General features: G+C 37.8%; 1 protein-coding gene across 2 annotated transcripts in view; it reads left to right on the forward strand.

Annotated features, from left to right (window-relative positions):
• OPHN1 (oligophrenin 1) overlaps positions 1-20,116 on the forward strand; it is a 530,418-nt gene extending 510,302 nt beyond the window's left edge. For both annotated transcript variants that reach the window (XM_055122033.1, XM_055122034.1), the window contains exons 23-25: positions 1,326-1,376; positions 17,911-17,952; positions 19,125-20,116. In XM_055122033.1, the coding sequence (XP_054978008.1) occupies positions 1,326-1,376; positions 17,911-17,944 (85 nt within the window). In that variant the 3' untranslated portion in view covers positions 17,945-17,952; positions 19,125-20,116. The remainder of the gene's footprint in view (positions 1-1,325; positions 1,377-17,910; positions 17,953-19,124) is intronic.
• Positions 20,117-20,988: the final 872 nt, after the last annotated feature.

Below are 20,988 nucleotides of genomic sequence, written 5' to 3' on the forward strand. Positions count from 1 at the left end.
ATCCAGAGAACTTCTTATAGGATAGGAACTAAACTGATGTTTAACAGGTCTTCCTAAATCTGATTTTCAAGAGAAGGAACAAGGAGGGAATTCTTTTTTTTTTTTTTGCTTTTTGGGTCACACCCAGTGATGATTAGGGGTTACTCCTGGTTTTGCAATCAGGAATTACTCCTGGCAGTGCTTGGGGGACCATATGGGATATGCCGGGGATCGAACCCTGGTCGGCTGCGTGCAAGGCAAATGCCCTACCCACTGGACTATCGCTCCGGCCCACAAGGAGGAAATTCTAACGTGGGGTAACTACCACTTTTAAGCTTTGCTTGGCTACAACTGTCGTTCATGGATTCTCAATAAATGCTTGGGATCCCTCACAGAATACTGTCTTTTGGTATTTGTTTTATATATATATATATATATATATATACACATATATATACATACCCCTACCGGTGTGGCAGATAATTTCCACATTACTCTCGCTCTACTGTGATTACATTCAATATTTTGACATCAGTCCCACCATTATTATTTGGAATTTTCCCCCAACACTCAGATCTAGAGGCAACATTAGACAATTTGTTTTCTATTGCTCATTATGAATAATATATGATGTTGCGTGGCCATGAAAGCAGCCCTGTGATATTGAAATTCTAAAATTTTAATAATTAAGTCTGGACAGATTTATGCCAAGAGCCACTCAGTTCCGAGATTCCGAGATTTGTTTGTGTGTCTCTGGGATCATGACCGGTAAAAAGCTTAATAAGTAGCCAGAGGGGCTATTCGTGGACAGCATCTCAGGGGCTCGTCCGGGTGAGGGAGGAGAAGGAATGCGGTATTTGTTTTCTTGAGTTTCTTTTTTACCATAATTTTTAAATGGGGGAAATAATAAAAACAACACCTAACAGTTTTAATAGTTAATTAGCCTGTTTATAAAATGCCAAAATTGTCATTTGAATCCTAGAAATTGTTTTCCTTATGTCAAAAAGTTATTTTGACTGGACAACATAATTAAACTCTTCAGTCCTTAGAGATACCTCTGGGGTCTCATTTCATATTTTGATATTTGGATTTTTCCTCAGATTTATGTCCTTTGCAGGCTTAGGCAGAGCCTAGCACTGGTGGCACATCAGTTAAAATGTTAAATGATTAAAACTCTCCTGTCCTTTTCATTGGAAAGTGGTTCTTATACATAAGGCAGAGCCTAGCACTGGTGGCACATCAGTTAAAATGTTAAATGATTAAAACTCTCCTGTCCTTTTCATTGGAAAGTGGTTCTTATACATACTGCAAAGCAATTCACAGAACTTGTTGACTTCTGTTTGCAGGGTGGCATCTAGGACCAAGTTCTTTGAAACAGCTTCCCGGAAAACAGGAAGGTAAGAGATGATAGAATAGAAAGCAGATCGCTTTTAAATAAACATATTTTTGGGGGCTGGAGAGATAGCACAGTGGGTAAGGCATTTGCCTTGCATGCGGCCAACCTGGGTTCGATTCCCAGTACCCCATATGGTCCCCTGAGCACCACCAGGGGTAATTCCTGAGTGCAGAGCCAGGAGTAACCTTTGTGTATGCTGGGTGTGACCCAAAAAGCAAAAAAAATATATGTATTCTAAATTTCTTATTTGCAATCTTGCACTCTCTTTTTCTGTTTCCCTGTTACTGTGTTTTTGTCTATTTGCTATTTTTCACCCAACTCTTCCTACTATATTCTCTGTTTCTGATTTTGTCATTCTTCTCTATTTGTCTATTTCACACTGTTTCTTTCTCTGTGTGTCATTTTTATTTCTTTGTGTTTGTATTCATTTCTTGGTCTGTGCTTTATTTTCCTTCTCCCTCCCTCCCTCCTACAAAAATAGAAATAAATAAATAGTAAGTACTTACTTACATGCCAAGAAGTTTTGCAAAATCTAACCCTATATGTATGTCCTACCTTTCATTTGTTTACTTATCCACTTTTTCACACCCTATTATGTACTAAGAACCTATTTTAGCATAACTAGCCTTAAGATAAACATAGCTCTTTCCAGAAGTAAACATTACATTTGATGCATATATAAATTACTTGAGAGAGTTTGAGGGGCAAATAAGCTGCGCCACAGATCTATCTTATTCTTTATACCCACTAAACTATAATCTCCCAGACTAAGTTCCAGAAGTTAGATTTATTCTACCAGATGAGAGGAGGGTCTCCCAAATGGTGTTACAGATGCACAAGGGCACCACTCATGAATCTTGACCAGATAGGAAAGGAGTTCAATGCAGGTGCCCTTGGATGGAGTACTGATTGGTCACTGTCATGCCCAGTGTCACATACTGCTGTGATATTCTAGGGCCTCAGGAGGCACACCCAGGCAATGATTATGGAAACATGTAGTGCTTGGGATCTAACCAGGTTTCACCACATGCAAGTTATGTGCCTTAATCTGTAGCCCAGGAGTTTTATTTGCTTTTGGATTTTATTTAATTTCCCTCCATCCTTCCGTCCCCTCCTCTTTCCCTCCTTCCATTCTTCCCTCTCTCCCTATCTTCCACCATTCTTCCCTCTCTCCCTTCCTTCCATCATTCCTTATTTCCTTCCCTCCCTCCTTCCCTCCTTCCCTCCCTCCTTCCTTCCTTCCTTCCTTCCTTCCTTCCTTCCTTCCTTCCTTCCTTCCTTCCTTCCTTCCTTCCTTCCTTCTTCCTTCCTTCCTTCCTTCCTCCTTTCCTTCCTTCCTTCCTTTTCCCCTTTTTCCTCCTTTCTTTCCCCCCTCCTTCCCTTTCTTTCTTTTATCCAGTTTTCTTCCTCTCTTTGTTTTATTTAAATCTCAGGTATGTTTCTGCAGTCTTTCCAAGGTCTTACATTGGAACCTTTGAACCAGAGTACTTGTTTAAAAATGGTTAATTGGCCTTCAGGGACTCCTCTGTCTGTTCCATGTTGTTTATTGCTGAGTTTGAAAAACTGCTTTCTACCACATTGTAGGAATGTAATTCTACTTTCTAGCTTGATAGTTAAAAGCAAAATGATGTGCTGTTGCCAGCAATGGAGCTGTTGTAGGTTTCGCATCATGTAGGCAAAACTGTAGAATATGATTCACTAGGACATAATTATGCACACAGGCCACATTTTGCCATAATTCTGCTTGGCATTCAACTGAGATTATTCAACCAGGCCAAGTTGCCCTTAAACAATAACTTACCATTTAATCTACCATAAAAGATGACTGTCTGGCAAGAACACATAATTCTTAGCAATAGAAAGAAAATAAATTAATCACCTAGGAAAACTTTTAAATTAATTTTTAATAGGGCACCATAATTTACAAAGTTGAGTTTCAGGTATACTATGTTCCAATACCAATCTGACCACCAGTGTCAACTTCCCTCCAATAATGTCCTTAGGTTCCCTCCCACTCCAAAGCCTACCTCTTTCACAGGCATATTTTTAAGTTGGATGATGTAGGTTAGATACCCTGCTTACAGTGTTGTTAGTTATATGGTTTATGTATATACAGTATGTACACTGATGATATGCCCAGCACCACGGACCTCTACCCTGTTACTTGATCCACCTTTTCTTACTCCTACACTCAATTTCTTTCCTTCATAATTCTTCTCATTTCTTTACTATAATGTTAAAAATAATCTAGGTATAACTCCCCTTTGATAGATTGAACTCATTTTTCTAATACAATCTCTTTTATAATATATATATATATATATATATATATACACACACACACATATATGTGATCATGGTGTCTACCCTGCCAGGTAAGTATATACACATATATGGACTGGAGTGATAGCACAGCAGGTAGGGCATTTGCCTTGCATGCGGCTGACCCAGATTCGATTCCTCTGTCCCTTTCAGACAGCCTGACAAGCTACCGAGAGTATTTCCTCCCTCCTACCCGCCGCATGGCAGAGCCTGGAAAGCTACCCGTGGTGTATTCGATATGCCAAAAACAGTAACAAGTCTCACAATGGAGACATCACTGGTGCCCACTTGAACAAATCGATGAACAACAGGACGACAGTGTTATAGTGCTATTATATATAAAATATATCGGATATTTTATATATTGTAGTATGTATATTTATATAAAAGTAAATCTGATATATATCACAGATAAGTGAGATCATTCAGTGTTTTCCCTTCTTCTGACTTATTTCACTTAATGTGATCCTCTCCAGTTCCAAGTTCCTGTGAGTTGCATGATTTTATCATTCCTTGCAGCTGCATAGAATTTCACTGTGTTTATATAACACACCTTCATTAATCATCATCTGTGATTATATATCTGTCATGTATTTTTATTTTGACTAGTTTTTTAAGAACTATCTATTAAAGTTTATAATACATTTATTATAAATTAAAATTTTTCCTGTAGGACATATTTTTAGTTTTTATCTAGGCAACATTATTTGCAAAATTTTTAATTCTGATCAGACATATGATGTTCAAATTCCCAATACACCACTTATGTCAGAGTCCCTCCACAAATTTCATAAGACTCTGATTCACCTATACATCCTTAAAAACTAGTTTTACTTAACTACTAGACTTTTGTCCAAATTATTGTAATATGGTCAATTCTAATGGTTTTAATGTATATAGCTACCTCGACTCTACAATAAAAATGTTTAAGACCCTCAGCCAATGCCCTTATATTCTTCATTAATGCCTCATCATTCACCCCTCTGTCTTTCCCCCTTACTTGGCATTCTCACTTCTGTAATCCAGACCACTGAAGTTGCCATCTGATACCTTCTTTTCTCTTGTCTTGTTATACTTTATAACACATATAAGTGAAAACACCCAATATTTGTTTTCCCTCTGATTTGCTTCATTAAACATGTTATACCACAGTTTTATCCAACTTGCAGTGAACTGCATTACTTTATCTTTTCTTATGGCTGCTTAGCATATTGTTTTGTAAACATATCACAGCTTTTTCACCTGTTATTAGGCATTAGTGTTTTTCCATGTGGTGGCTAATGTACTAAGACCTACAATGAACATAGGTATGCATATAGTTTTTTGAAATAATATTTTTGTGTTTCTGGGATAAATGTCATTCTCACTGGTATAAGATAATGTCATTTAAAAAAATATTGAATCACTGTGAGATAGTTACAAGCTTTCATGTTTAGGTTACAATAACACAATGATCAATGACCAAACACCCATCCCTCCACCAATACACATATCCCACCACCAATTTCCCCGGTATAATCCCCTTTCCTTCCTTCCCCCTGAAAATAAAACATTTTTATTATAGAGTTGAGGTAGTTATATACATTAAAACCATTAGAATCAACAATATTGCAATATTCCTCATAATCTTTTTCTGCTTTTGGGCATTATGGCTTGCAACACAGACACTGGGAGGTCATCATGTTTGGTCCATTGTCTACTTTCATCATGTTTGGTCCATTATCTACTTTTGGCACACATCTCTCATCCCAACTGATTCTTCCAGCCATCATTTTCTTAGTGATCCCTTCTCTATTCCATCTGCTTTCTCCCCTCTGCTCATGAAGCAGGCTTCCAGCTATGGGGCAATCCTCCTGGCCCTTGTATTTACTATCCTTAGGTGTCGGCCTCATGAGATGTTATTCTATACTCCACAAATGAGTGCAGTCCTTCTAGGTCTATCCCTCTTTCTGACTCATTTCACTTAGCATGATCCTCTCCATGTCCATCCATTTATAAGCAAATTTCATGACTTCATCTCTCCTAAAAGCTGCATAGTATTCCATTGTGTAGATGTACCAAAGTTTCTTTAACCAGTCATCTGTTCTAGGGAACTAGGGTTGTTTCCAGATTTTGACTATTGTGAACAGTGCTGCAATGAACATATAGGTACAGATATTATTTCTACTGTGCTTTTTTGCATCCTCGGGATATATTCCCAGAAGTCATATTGTGGGGTCATATGGAAGCTCAATTTCTAGTTTTTGAAGGACTGTCCATATTATTTTCCAGAAAGGCTGACCAGTTGGCATTCCCACCAACAGTGAAGGAGTGTCCCTTTTTCCCCACATCCATGCCATCACTGGTTGCTTTTGTTCTTTTGAATGTGTACCAGTCTCTGTGGTGTGAGATGATATCTCATTGTTGTTTTGATTTGAAACTCCCTGATGACTAGCGATATGAAGCATTTTTTCATGTGCCTTTTGACCATTTGTATTTCTTCTTTGATGAAACTCCATTTCTTCTCCCCCTTTTTGGTGGGGTTGGACATTCTTTTTCTTATACAGTTCTACTAGTGTCTTGTATATCCTGGATATTAATCCCTTATCAGATGAGTACTGGATAAATATTCTTTCCTATTCTGTGGGCTCTTTCTGTATTTTAGTCACTGTTTCTTTTGAAGTGCACAAACTTTGTAGTTTGATATACTCCCACTTGTTTATGTTTGCTTCCACTTGCATGGTCAGTGCTGTTTCTTCCTTAAAGATGCTTTTAGCTTCAATGTCATGGAGATTTCTGCCTACATTTTCCTCTATGTACCTTATAGATTTGTGTCTGATATTGAGGTCTTTAATCCATTTTGAATAACATACCTTATTGTCACCCAAATAATAAGTGGTGATGAGCAATTTCTTATGTATGTATATATATAAAATCTTCAAATAAGTTTCTCTTTATATATTCTCCCTGGTATATGATTAAGTTGTTGTTTTCTTGTTGTTACTGTTGAGCATTGTGGACTCTTTCTATGTCTTGCATATTAGCCCCTTATCTGATGCATTAGATGCAAATATTTTTATCACTCACTGGGCTTTTTTATGTTACTACAAGTTTCATTTGCTATACAAAAACTTTTCAGTTTGATTTATCACTTTCATCCCATTGCTCATCGATTTGTTCGACCGGGCACCAGTAATGTCTCCATTGTGAAACTTGTTACTGATTTTGGCATATCGAATACGCCACGGGTAACTTGCCAGGCTCTACTGTGTAGGCGAGATACTCTCGGTAGCTTGCCGGGCTCTCCGAGAGGGGCGGAGGAATCAAACCCAGGTCTTCTGCGAGAAAGGCAAACACCCTACCTGCTGTGCTATCGCTCCAGCCCAAGTTCCTGTTTGTTTGTTTTTTTTTTTTTTTGCTTTTATTGTCTTTCCCTCTGTAGTTAAATTATTGGAGATATCTCTGAGGTCCATCTACCTGTGTTTTACCTATGCGAGGATATTCAATACCTGCCAAGTTTTTAAAACATATATATTTTTTATTAAAGCACAATGCTTTACAAAGTTATTTATAGTCAAATTCTATTTTATCAGGATGTCTCTGACTATCTTGGGTGTTTTAAGCTTCCATATTATATTTAGCAGTATTTATTGTAAGTCCGTGAATAATGTTATGGAAATTTTTATGTGAATTGCATTAACTCTAATATTTTGTGTTGGAATTCAGCAGTGTTAATCCTTCAAATACATTAAAATGGAATTTCTTTGATTTCCTGGTACGCTTTTGATTTTTATAAGTAAATTATATTTTAATGTGTCAGCCACATGCAAGACAAGCACCTTAATCACTCTATTATCTCTCTAGCTCCATCTTCACGTTTGTTTTTATTCTCTATTCAAAGTGATTTTTTAATTATTAAAGTTGTTTTAGTTTTTTGGTTTCATTACATTTTTTTAATTTATTCTTTTATTGAATCACCATATGGAAAGTTACAAAGCTCTCAGGTTTAAATCTCAGTTATACAATGCTCGAACACCCATCCCTTCACCAATGCACATATTCCACCACCAAGAATCACAGTATACTTACTCCCACCCCCTCCCACCTCTCCAGGTCCCTATCCTGCCTGTGTTTGTAATCAGTGCGCCATTTTGCTCTGCAGAACAGGACTGTACAAGCCCCAACCTCTAAAGTGGATAAGGAAGAAGGGAGGGATCATAAGCCAGTCTGCTTGGCTTTGCCCACACCATTTCCTGAAAGGTGGAAGAAGGCCAGGCATCAGGGCTCTTGATTGCATTCAGGAGTGCCACTTTGCTCCCCAGGTCAGGACTGCACTCTACCCATGAAGTGGATAAGGAGAAGTGAAGGCTGATGAGCCACCCTGGCTTAGGTCCATCAAATCCCAGTTCCAGGTGAAACAGAGGAATTTCACCAGGCTCTTCTTAATTCCAAGGCCTCACATTTATTCACTTCTGTATAACACACAAAAAAAGACATACAAAGAAAGACATCTTAATTGTACTTTCCTAACTACACAGAGGAAACAACGGCAAACATGTGTAAAGCAATGCAGAAGCTCACAAGGCTTAGTGAGTGAATATGCTTGCCCAAATGACTCAACCAGTAATAATAACTACATAAAATCTGTGATAATGTATTTAGAATGGAATTATTGGCAATGCATACATAAGGAGCTCAAAGAAACCATAAAATGTACCAGATAAAACACAAGAGGATAAGATAACAGAAATGAGAAAAACACATCCAAAAATACAAACAGAAATGTAAAATGTCATGTCTCTAAAACAATTCTTCAAGTAGGTGAAATGAAAATACTCTCAGCTGTAGAGTAACAGCTGCGAAGGACAGAATCAGTGAGCTCTGTGAGGAGGCGCAGAAAATCTCCAGAAAACAACAGAGGAGGGAAAAATCATAAAAATAAATCAACAGATGAATAGAGAACTTTAGTATGAATTCAACAGGAACATAAGAATTGTCAGGGTCAAAAAGGCAGGAAGACAAACCTGATGAAGAAATAACAGTCCAATCTATTGTTGCTGAGAAGTTCCTGAAGTTGAAGAGTGCATACAATCAGATTCAGAAGACCCAGAGAGTACCAGCTAAAAGAAATCTATATAAAAATACTCCAAGACACATCCTAATCAGGATGACAAAAAACACAGATAGGTATGGAGCACAGAAAGCAGCAAAATCAAAGAAGGAAAGTACATAAAAAGGAGCTTCCCTAAGATTTACAGCAGACTTATCAGACAAAACCCTCCGCCCCAAAGACAATGATGGGAGATAGTGTAAAATCTCAATGAAATCAACACCTCACCAAGAATACTTTAGCCAGCCAGATTCTCATTTAGATTTGAAGGAATATACAGCTTCAGTGATACACAAAAACTCAGAAATTACAGGATGAACTAAACGAGCTAATTTAAGATAAGAAAAGTCCCCCTCACACACCAAACTCCTGCAGAAAGAGGGCAAAACACATCACAATAATCAGTAGGCCTCAATGTTAATGCACCAATTATGAGATGCAGAGTGGCAGGATGGATTAGAAAATTGAACCTAACACTCTGCAGCCTGATAAAAACACATTTGAACAGCCAAAACACAGATTCAAAGCCAAAGGCTAGAAAACAATTCTTCAAGCAAATAAGCCTCTCAAAAAACTGAGGTGACCATACTAGTATGAGAAAACATAGACTTCAGGCTGAGGAAGGTTATAAGAGGCAGTAAAGGTCATTTCCTAATCATCAAGTGATCTGTACATCCAAAAGAACTCCCACTCTTAAACATATATGCACTTAATGAGGGAACAGAAAAATACTTAAAACAGCTGCTAATAGACTTGAAAATAGACATTGATAGCAACACAAAAGTACTTGGAGATTTCAACCACATTTTTCACCTCTTCATAGATTTTCTAGACTGAAGCTCAGCAAGAAAATATTTTATTCGAGGGAATAAATGGAAGAGAGAAGTTTAGTAGATATATATGTATATAGATATGGATATATAGGACCTTTCATCCTCAAAAGGCCAAATACACATCTTTCCCCAATACATGTGGAACATTCTCCAATATGCACCACATGCTATGACACAAACCATACCTTGACAAACTCAAGAGCATAGGAAAAACCCAAGTGCCCAAGAACAGATGACTGGTTAAAGAAACTTTGGTACATCTACATAATGGAATACTATGCAGCTGTTAGAAAAGATGATGTCATGACCTTTGCATATAAGTGGATCAACATGGAAAGTATCATGCTAAATTAAATGAGTCAAAAAGAAAGAGACAGACATAGAAAGATTTCACTCATCTGTGGAATATAAAGTAGCAGAATAAGAGACTAGCAGCCAAAAAAAGTAGAGATAAGTACCAGGAGGTTTGATCCACGGCTTGGAAGCTCGCCTCACATGCTGAAGGAAAGGGCAGCTCAGATAGAGAAGGAAACACCAGGAAAAGTGGAGTTGGAGGACCCGCTTGGGATGGGAGATCCGCGCTGTAAGTAGACTATGGATCGAACACGATGGCCACTCAGTACCTCTATTACAAACCACAACACCCAAAAGGAGAGAAAGAACAAAAGGGAATGCTGTGCCACAGAGGTGGGGGGGAGGGCATGTGGGGGAGGATGCTGGGATCATCTGGGGTGGAGAATGGGCACTGGTGGAGGGATGAATACTTGAGCATTGTATGACTGAAGCACAAGCACAAAAGTTTTTAAGTCTGTAAATGTACCCTACGGTGATTCACTAAAAAAAGAAAACATATCAACTGTTTTCTCAGACAATGATGCTCTGAAAATAGAAGTTGATTACAAACAAAAATGGAGAAATACCTTAAACACCTGTAAATTAAATAGTTCACTACTAACAAACAGTGGGTCAGAAAGGAAGTAAGTAAAAGAGGAAATTGAAAGATCATGTATCAAATGGGAGCTCAATTTCTAGTGTATTTTGAGGGATGCACATATTGTTTTCCAAAAGGTTAGACCAGTCAGCATTGCCACCAAAGAGTGGAAGAGAGTGCCTTTCTCCCCAAATCTGAGCCAGTTCTAGTTGTTCTTGTTCTTTGTGATGTGTGCCACTCTCTGTGGTATATGATCATTGTTTTGATTTGCATCTTCCTGATGATTAGTGATGAAGTGCATTTTTTCATATGCCTTTTGGCCACTTGTATTTCTTCTTTGAGGAAGTATCTGTTTCTTTCTTCTCCCCAATTTTGATGGGGTTGGAAGGTATTTTTCTTGTAAAGTTCTACCAGTGGTTTGTATATCTTGTATATTAACCCCTTATCAGTTGGTTTTTGACTAAATATTTTTTCCATTCTATGGGCTGTCTTTAAATCTTGGTCACTGAATGGAACAGGGTGGAATATCCTTACACACAACCCCAAATGTATGATCATCTAATCTTTGATAAGGGAGCAAGAGATGTGAAGTGGAGCAAGGAAAGCCTCTTTAACAAATGGTGCTGGCACAACTGGACAACCACATGCAAAAAAATGGGTTTAGACCTTGACCTAACACCATGCACAAAAGTCAGATCAAAATGGATTAAAGACCTCAACATTAGGCCACAAATCATAAGGTACATTGAAGACAAGGTCGGCAACACCCTGCACGATATTGAAGATAAAGGTATCTTCAAAGGTGACACGGAACTAAGCAATCTAGTAAAAACAGAGATCAACAAATGGGACTACATTAAACTAAAAAGCTTCTGCACCGCAAAAGATACAGTGACCAGAATACAAAGACTATCCACAGAATGGGAAAGGATATTTACACAATACCCATCAGATAAGGGGTTGATATCAATGGTATATAAAGCACTGATTGAACTCTACAAGAAGAAAACATCCAACCCCATCAAAAAATGAGGCGAAGAAATGAACAGAAACTTTACCAAGGAAGAAATACGAATGGCCAAAAGGCACATGAAAAAGTGCTCTACATCACTAATCATCAGAGAGATGCAGATCAAAACAACCACGAGATACCACCTCACACCACAGAGACTAGCACACATCCAAAAGAACAAAAGCAACCGCTGTTGGAGAGGCCGTGGGGAGAAAGGGACCCTTCTACACTGCTGGTGGGAATGCCGACTGGTTCAGCCCTTCTGGAAAACAATATGGACGATTCTCAAAAAATTAGATATTGAGCTCCCATTTGACCCAGCAATACCACTGCTGGGAATATATCCCAGAGAGGCAAAAAAGTATAATCGAACATCTGCACATGTATGTTCATCGCAGCACTATTTACAATAGCCAGAATCTGGAAAAAACCCGAATGTCCTAGAACGGATGACTGGCTGAGGAAACTTTGGTACATCTATACAATGGAATACTATGCAGCTGTTAGAAAAAGGGAGGTCATGAATTTTTTATTTAAGTGGATCGGCATGAAAAGTTTCATGCTGAGTGAAATGAGTCAGAAAGAGAGAGACAGACATAGAAAGATTGCACTCATCTATTGTATATAGAATAACAGAGTGGGAGACTAACACCCAAGAGTTGTAGAAACAAGTACCAGGAGGTTGACTCCATGGCTTGGAGGCTGGCCTCACACTCTGGGGAAAGGGCAACTCAGAGAAGGGGTCACCAACTATAATGTAGTCGAAGGCCATGCGGGGGAAGGGAGTTGCGGGCTGAATGAGGGCTAGAGACTGAGCACAGTGGCCACTCAACACCTTTATTGCAAACCACAATAGCTAATTAGAGGGAGAGAACAGAAGGGAATACCCTGCCACAGTGGCAGGGTGGGGTGGGGGGAGATGGGATGGGGGAGGATGGGAGGGATGCTGGGTTTACTGGTGGTGGAGTATGGGCACTGGTGAAGGGATGGGTTCCTGAACTTTGTATGAGGGAAGCATAAGCACAAAAGTGTATAAATCCGTAACTGTACCCTCACGGTGATTCATTAATTAAAAATAAATAAATTTATTTTAAAAAATAATAATAAAAATAAAAATAAATCTTGGTCACTGTTTCTTTTGAGGTAAAGAAACTTTAGTTTATTGTTTACCTTTGGTTTACCTTTACTTCTACTTGCTTGGTTTGTCGTGTTTCATATATTTTTATTGTTCCTTTTTATTTTTCCCTTTTTAATTTTTTTATATTTTTAATGAATCACAGTGAGATACAGTTACAGACTTACAAACTTGTGATTACATTTCAGTCATACAATGATCAAGTACCCATCCCTCCATCAGTACCCATTCTCCACCACCAATATTCCCAGTATCCCTCTTGCCACACCCACTCCATCTTCCCTACAACCCTGCTTCTGTGGCAGGCACATTCCCTTTTACTATCTCTCTCCTTTTGGGTATTATGGTTTGCAATACAGGTAGTAAGTGGCCATCATGCTTAGTCTATAGTTTACTTTCAGCACGCATCTCCCATCCCGAGCAAGCCCTTCTATCATCATTCACTTAGTGGTTCCTTCTCTATCCCAGCTCCCTTTTCCCCCTTATTGTGAGGCTGGCTTCCAAGACATGGAGCAATCCTCCTGGCCCTTATCTCTATTATCCTTGGGTCCTAGTCTCCCATTCTATTACTTTATATTCAACATATGAGTGCAGTTTTTCTATGTCTGTCCCTCTCTCTGACCCATTTCACTTAGCATGATATTCTTCATGACCATCCACTTATATGCAAATGTTATGATTTCATCTTTTCTAACAGTTGCATAGCATTCCATTGTGTAGATGTACCGAAGTTTCTTTAATCAGTCATCTGTTCTCGGGGGCACTTGGGTTTTTTCCAGATTCTGATTATTGTAAATAGTGCTGCAATAAACATACAAGTGAAAATGTCATTTCTACTGTATTTTTTGCATCTGTGGGATATGCCTTTAGCTTCAACGTCATGAAGGATTCTTTCCACTATTTATTTCATGTACATTGTGGATCCTCATATGATATTGAGCCTTTTAATCCATTTTGATCTGACTTTTGTGCCTAGTATTTGAAAGAGTTCTGAAGTTTTTTTTTTATTTTTTGCATTTAATTCCATAGTTTTGGAATCTACCACAAGTGTGTGTGTGGGGAGGAAGGGTAGGTAAGATAGAGAAAGGACGAATATGACAATAATAGTTAGAAATGTTCATGCTGGACAAGAACTAAGTGTCAAAAGTATAAAAAGGGATGTACAGGACAGCCTTTCAGTATCTGTACTGCAAACAACAATGGCCAAAAAGAGAGAGAGAATGAGAGAGAGAAGTGCCTGCTATAGAGGCAGGCAAGGGGTGAGGTGGGTGGTAATGGAAGGAAAGTTGGAGACACTAATGCTGGAAAATGTACACTGGTGGAAGGATGGGTGTGTGAACACTGTATGACTGAAACTTAATCGTGAACATCTTTGTAAGGGTCTATCTCACAATAATTCATTTTTTAAAAAGATTCATAGAAACAAGAATGAGGATACTATATACCAGAACATGTTGGATACAGCAAAAGCAGTGTTAAGAGGAAGGTTCATTGCTATACAAACATTCATCAGAATGGAAGAGAGAGCCTATATAAGTAACTTGATCGTGAGACTTAAGAAACTGGAAAATGAACAACAAAAGGAGCCCAAAGCAGGCAGGAGGAATGAAATAATAAAATCTAGAACATAAATTAACAGGCTGGAATCCAAAAAAATTCAAAATAAGATGGTAATTTAAACCAAGAGCTGGTTCTTTGGAAAAATAAACAAGATCAATAGCAAGACTATCTATCAAGACTCATAAAGAAAGAGGAAAACATAATAATCTGAGTCAGAAATGAAAGGGGAACCAATACAGCAGAAATCACAGAAATTCAAAGGATCATCAGATTACTTTGAGAATATTTATTCTATGAAACAAGAGAACCTAGAAGAAATGAACAAATTCCTGGACTCCTATAACCTCCTAAGGCTGAACAAAGATTATCTATAATACCTAAGCAGACCTACCATGATTGAGGAGATTGAAATGGTAATATAATGCCTTCCCACAAACAAAATCCGAGGCCCAGATAGAGTCACCATTTTTTTTTCTTTTTGGGTCACACCTGGCAATGCACAGGAGTCCTTCCTGACTCATGCACTCAGGAATTATCCCTGGCGGTGCTCAAGGGACCATATGGGATGCTGGGATTCGAACCCGGGTCGGCCACATGCAAGGAAAACGCCCTACCCGCTGTGCTATCACTCCAGCCCCGAGTCACCATTGGTGGTGGGGAATGTGCACTGGTGGAGGGACGGGTGTTTGATCATTGTGAGATTGCAACCCAAAGATGAAAGCTTGTAACTATCTCACGGTGACTCAATAAAATATATATATATATATATATAATTAAAAAATCTCAGGGCTGAGTGTAATAGAGACGTTACTGGTGCCCGCTCAAGTAAATTGATGAACAACAGGATGACAGTGTTACAGTTCATAGTATATAAATAGTTTTTTGTTTTTATTTTCATCTCCCTGATGATTAGTGGTGTGGAGCATTTTTTTCCATGTATCTTACTGAGTTCTACAGGTTTTAACAAATATATAATCTCATTAATACCATCACAATCATGATATAGAAAAATTCAATCATTCCTTTGTGTCTCTTTAGTCCAGTGTTTCCCTGAAATCCTAACTAGTGCTGACTTATTTGTCTTTCTCCCTATTGTTTACCTTTTCTAGTTTGTCATATAAATACAATCATGTACATGTATATTAAGTTATGCCTTATTGTGGTTTTAATTTGTATTTCCTGATAATGCTGTTGAGTATCATTTTATGTATTTATTAGCCATTGCTATAACTTTGGTGAACTATGTTGGGAAATATTTATTTTTATCTTAATTTTGTTTTGGAGTATTTTGGAAGCAATCCCTTCCAGTGGTTCTTGAAGTCACCAATGCTAGTCTGGTGGTGCTTGGGAGGCTGTATAATCCTAGGAATTGAATCCAGGTCCCTGTGCTTGCCGAACATGTGCTGCAGCCCCTTGAGCAATCTTCCCAGCTCCTTTGTAACTTGGATTTATATCTGCTTATTTTATTCCTAATTGGTATGTTTAAGTCACACATAACAAGATGCACAAAATAAATTGGTGTAGGTATTACGGATCCTAGACTACAAACTGAAGTTGATATTGAAAGTAATTTTATAATTTTCTGTCGCTCTTTCTATATATTTAATTTTATATTATGAATACTTCATGTCAAATTATTGGGGAAAGCTTTTCTCTTCAGTTTTGATCAAAGGTGTAGATAGATAGACACATACATACATATATACACACATATAAATATACATACACCCATATATACATGTATATATGTATGTATACATATATACACATAAGATTTAATTTTTTAAGACTTAAATTTTTATGTTTATTTTTTCTCAACATCTCTTTGGATGCCAGGATTTATAACATTAATATGAACAGTTTAGCTAATGTTCCAGATACTTGCCGCCAATGTTATTCATTGTTATTCCACCGAGGCCTCAAGGCCCCTTCTAATAACTCCACATAGGTCCTTGGCAAACCCATTTTAAAGAAGTAATCATTATAATTTGAGTAATCTGTTCATAATAATGTTAATGTTATGGTTTTGATGTACACAGTTACCTAACCTTATTCCCATCACAGTGCCCAAGACACTTCACCAATATCATTATGTTCCATTCAGTTCACTGACCCATATATCCAGCTCCCAACTCTGTCTCACCCACTCCCCCTCTGACTTGGCACTCTCAGTTCTGTAATCACACACACACACACACACACAAACATATATTTATATATTTGGTTCCAGCCACTTATATATATGTGTATATATATATATATATATAAAATATGTGGCTGGAGTATAGCACAGTGGGTAGGGCGTTTGCCTTGCGCCTTGCACGCGGCCAACCTGGGTTTGACTCCTCTGTCCTTCTTGGAGAGCCCGGCAAGCTACCAAGAATATCTCTCCCGCACAGCAGAGCCTGGCAAGCTACCCATGGTGTATTCGATATGCCAAAAACAGTAACAATAAGTCTCACTTGGAGATGTTACTGGTGCCTGCTCGAGCAAATCAATGAGCAACGGCATGACAGTGAAATAGTAGTTTATGTAATAGTGAAATACTCCATAAAAGGCTTTAAAGAAAGATAATGCATATTCTAAGCTTGCTGGGTCAAGAAAAACAATTCTAGTTGTAATGGAGAAAACAGATGTGAAGTTAAGATGAGTCAGTGTAAGTCTAATCATCCTGATGAGTTGATGACCCTCCTGGAATTGCCAGGAAGAATGGGCTGGAATAAACAGATTTGAGTTATAATCAATAATACCCTGCAGAATTTTCAGTGATGGCGGATTAGAGAATTAAAAGAGAACAAAGCCCAACCAGTGCAATGGAATATGTGGTAATTATCATTAAGTAGAGGTTTTATGGAAAATTTGCTTTATTCAATTATGGACACTGTTTTTAAAAAAAAAATCCTGTGGGACGTTCAGAGAAAATATCCTGTGATAAATGTGACTTAGACTGGTAACTGAGGCTGGTCATGCATAGGGGTAGAGCTCTTGAATAAACCTTTGTATAATTCCACTGGAGCATTCAAGTATACTTCGGTGTGAATAGTAGCATTTGAAGGAGGGAAAGTATATGCTGCTGATGATACTATAGATGGGCATAACATTAATCAATTATGTGTAAATAGAATGAAGAGAGAAGAGAATAATAATCCTTAGGGTAGAACCCTAGAACCAGTTACTGTCTGGGATATTTTGATGACAATATAGGGGATTCTCCAGTATTCTTTCCTTCTATGTCAAAATCAGTGCTCTTTTAAGAATTAGCTAAGTACATCAAGAGCTTGGTCAATACTCTTTTGGTCTTTCAAATGTCACTGCCCTCCCTTCTTGTCTTAATCACCAATAGGCATAATCATAAAATATAGTCTATGATTTAGAGTCGATTTCTTTGGCTCCTTTAGTTCCCATAATCTGACATTATTGTTCTGGCACCAATATATTTGTGTTTGGGACACTGGATGCTCTAAACCTTCCAGAAAGGTAGCCCAACCTATAAGCATGGAGCTGGATCCTTAGAAATAACTTGATGGAGTAATTTCTCCCTTCTTCTCATGGCCTCTTTCACACTAGTCTAGAAGGGTCACACATTTCCTTGTTTGACCTTTCCAATTCTGATTTCTAGAGCCTTAATGAATTTTTTTTTCATTTACCAACAGTTCTCAAGGAAGACTTCCTGGAGATGAGAGTTGAAATCACAGGTATGGAATATCCATTACTACAGAACCTCATTACACACAAGCCGTTATATAATCTAAATATTCAAGGACTGGAATACCATATAGGTGCAGAGATACAAACTCAGCATCATGCCTCTGTTTATCACCCTATAATTGCCAGACCCTGGGGTCTTCCAATTCTGAGATTCTCTGTTTATAGTCTTCTTTCTATAATTTTTTCATGACCAAACTATAGTTTTACAAATTTCCTTTGAATAAAGCTTATTAGAATCCTAGACATACTATTCTATACAATTAAATTCCCTTCTCTGAACCTATATATCAAAATTTATAAAATGTGAAGATTGGATTCTTATAACTTGGACATCCTTTGTGTCTGTAAGACTATCAATAACCTCTCTTTCAGTGTTGAGTTTGAAGAGTTAGTCTTCAGTATTTATAAAGGGACTTTATTCTTTGGCGGGGAAAACCACTATTTCAATCTTATCCACCCAAACTTCATTCTTAGTAATTTATTTTTGTCTAATGGAAAGCACTTTTGCACTTATTATATCATTTGATTCAAATCAAATTCCCCAAGTATAAGATATAATATGTATATTTATTCAACAAATAGAGTAATTGAGGTCAGGAGTATAAATAATTTGGAATCGCCACAGGCACCCCAGAGGTCATGTAAATACCCTTTACTACCGAGGAATTCTGATGTCTTGACTGTGGCATTACTTGCATGTTGTAAGTTTGTTAACATGAAATAAACCAATATATACATTTACGTGGAATCGAGGTACCTAGAACATCTTCTTAGTGTTGCCAGTACTCAGAATATCATGGATAGACATTCTTTTGCCATCCTCCAGCCAGAGGAGGTATGAAGTTATTACAGAGCCATAAAGACAGTGGCCAAAAAAGAAAGTAAGAGGTAAATTCAGAGTTATCAGAATTTTAATTCCCTGTAGACTTTTTGAGCATTAGATTTGAGGCCAAAGGCATGAAATTTTCAGCTCTGCACTGTAACAATGTGTTACAGTACCTTATTTCTGAGGTTCTGATTATAGGCAACTTTTCTTAGCTAGCCCCTCAGAAGATTAGCTTCCAGTTTTAGAGTTAGCCGCTATCAATAGCCACACTGCACACTGGTTACATGCTTCACTGATCATAGCTAATTCCTGACTCTCTTCTTTCTCTTTCAGGATTTTAAAGACCTGACCTCAAGTAACAGGCTCTGAAAGTATCTCCTACAAATATTTTGTGTTGAGTTATTGTGCAAAAGAGCACACATCCTTACTTTGCCTGTACCTTTAGGTTCTGGGATGCTCAAATATAAGACACACAAGTCTTACACAAGCATTTTCTCTCTGTATTCTGTATTCATTCCCTCAGAAAGTCTATGTTGAGTTCTTTTAAGACTGTGAATGGCTGGACTTCCTCAAACCAGCCTGATTAAAACAAACTATGCAGTTATTTGAGTAGAAAAGGAGAATTCAGTTTTCAACTCTTCTATGCCTCCTCAAAATTACACCAAACTTTAAGATGTTTGGGGCCAGCACCATCTCAGATGTTTTGCCCTGAACTCAAAACTTCTTGAAATTGGGTCCATTGATTACCTTTGAAGTAGGGAAATAGAAATGTTTGCTGGATATTGGTGAATATTAACATATCTCTTACTAAGAATTTTAGTGCCAGGCTGGAACTTTGGTAATGAAGTTTGTTGCCAAGAACCTGTCTATTTGGACGAGACAATTTGGATGATGCACTCCCCAAATCCTCCATGTGGTCCCAGGAAGGATTAGAAGCTTCCTATATTACTTAGAACAAATATTCAAAGCATGTTTTGCATGTAAATTTGGTCTGTATGAATATTTTCTTCCCTTTTTTTCCCTAATAGCTTCCTGGACAAGCAATCAAGAAAGCTACGGAAACTAAAAACAGGCTTTTAAAAAGACAGACTGTATTTATTGTGCAAGAATTTCATTTTTTGCTTCATATATGCCTTCTACAAAAAAGCCCTTTATCTCATAAAAGAATCAGTTCTTAACTTGGTGTCTATGAATCCAGGAGCTTCATGAATTGTCTGAAATTATGTGCCTAGTTCCACAACTGTATGCCTTGTGTGGGGAAGTGGGCCATAACATTCTACTGAATTTCATGTGGGTCTGTGACAAATAAAGACTAAGAACCATAATCCTGTGGATAAATATTATTTTAAAAATCCATAAACTATTCTGTTGCGTGAACATTCTTGCGGTCGGAGGCACTGAGACAAGGAATGCGGAAGAAATGTATTTCATGGAGGGTCTAGACAAAGGTAGAGAGCCCTGAAGTTTCCTTTTATTACCATTCTATAATTCATAGGGCTTAATACAGTAAAGCCATTAAAAAAGTTACAGGAAGATCATGCAAAATTCTTCTGTATACAGGAAAGCAATGTAGGATCTGCATACTGACAACAAACAGTCTTAGTACCTGGGATCTGCATACTGACAACAAACAGGCTTAGTACCTAGGATCTGCATACTAACAACAAACAGGCTTAGTACCTAGGATCTGCATACTGACAACAAACAGGCTTAGTACCTAGGATCTGCATACTGACAACAAACAAGCTTAAGCAGAACCGGGGATCTGTGAGAAAAGGAAGAGTGACAATTTTGTTATAATTTAGGAAATTATTTACTAAGGCAGCCAAAAGAATATGTTTAACCTCATCCAAACCACTGGGCTCATCCTGGTAGCTCAGTCCAGCCCCAACACTATTCTGTTATAAGGGCCTTTCAAAATCATTGAATAAAACTGCCTAGTGTACTATTGGAGAGATAGGCAGACCATGTGAGTAGCCATACCCAAACAAAATTACAGGTCTCTAAGCAACTATGCATTGCAGCACATGGTCTCACAAAGGACTTTATCATTGGAAGCTCTGGTGGTTTTCATTTTAGGGGTAAAAATTAAAACTTTTATCCTGTTTTATTGCCTAACATATTCACCAACAAATAGAAAACTTCCAGACATAACTGTTAGTTTTTCTAATTTGCCATTTTATTCAAAGTAAAGAAC

Source organism: Sorex araneus, chromosome X (genome assembly GCF_027595985.1).
Source record: "Sorex araneus isolate mSorAra2 chromosome X, mSorAra2.pri, whole genome shotgun sequence".
In the NCBI taxonomy this organism is placed as follows: Eukaryota; Metazoa; Chordata; class Mammalia; order Eulipotyphla; family Soricidae; genus Sorex; species Sorex araneus.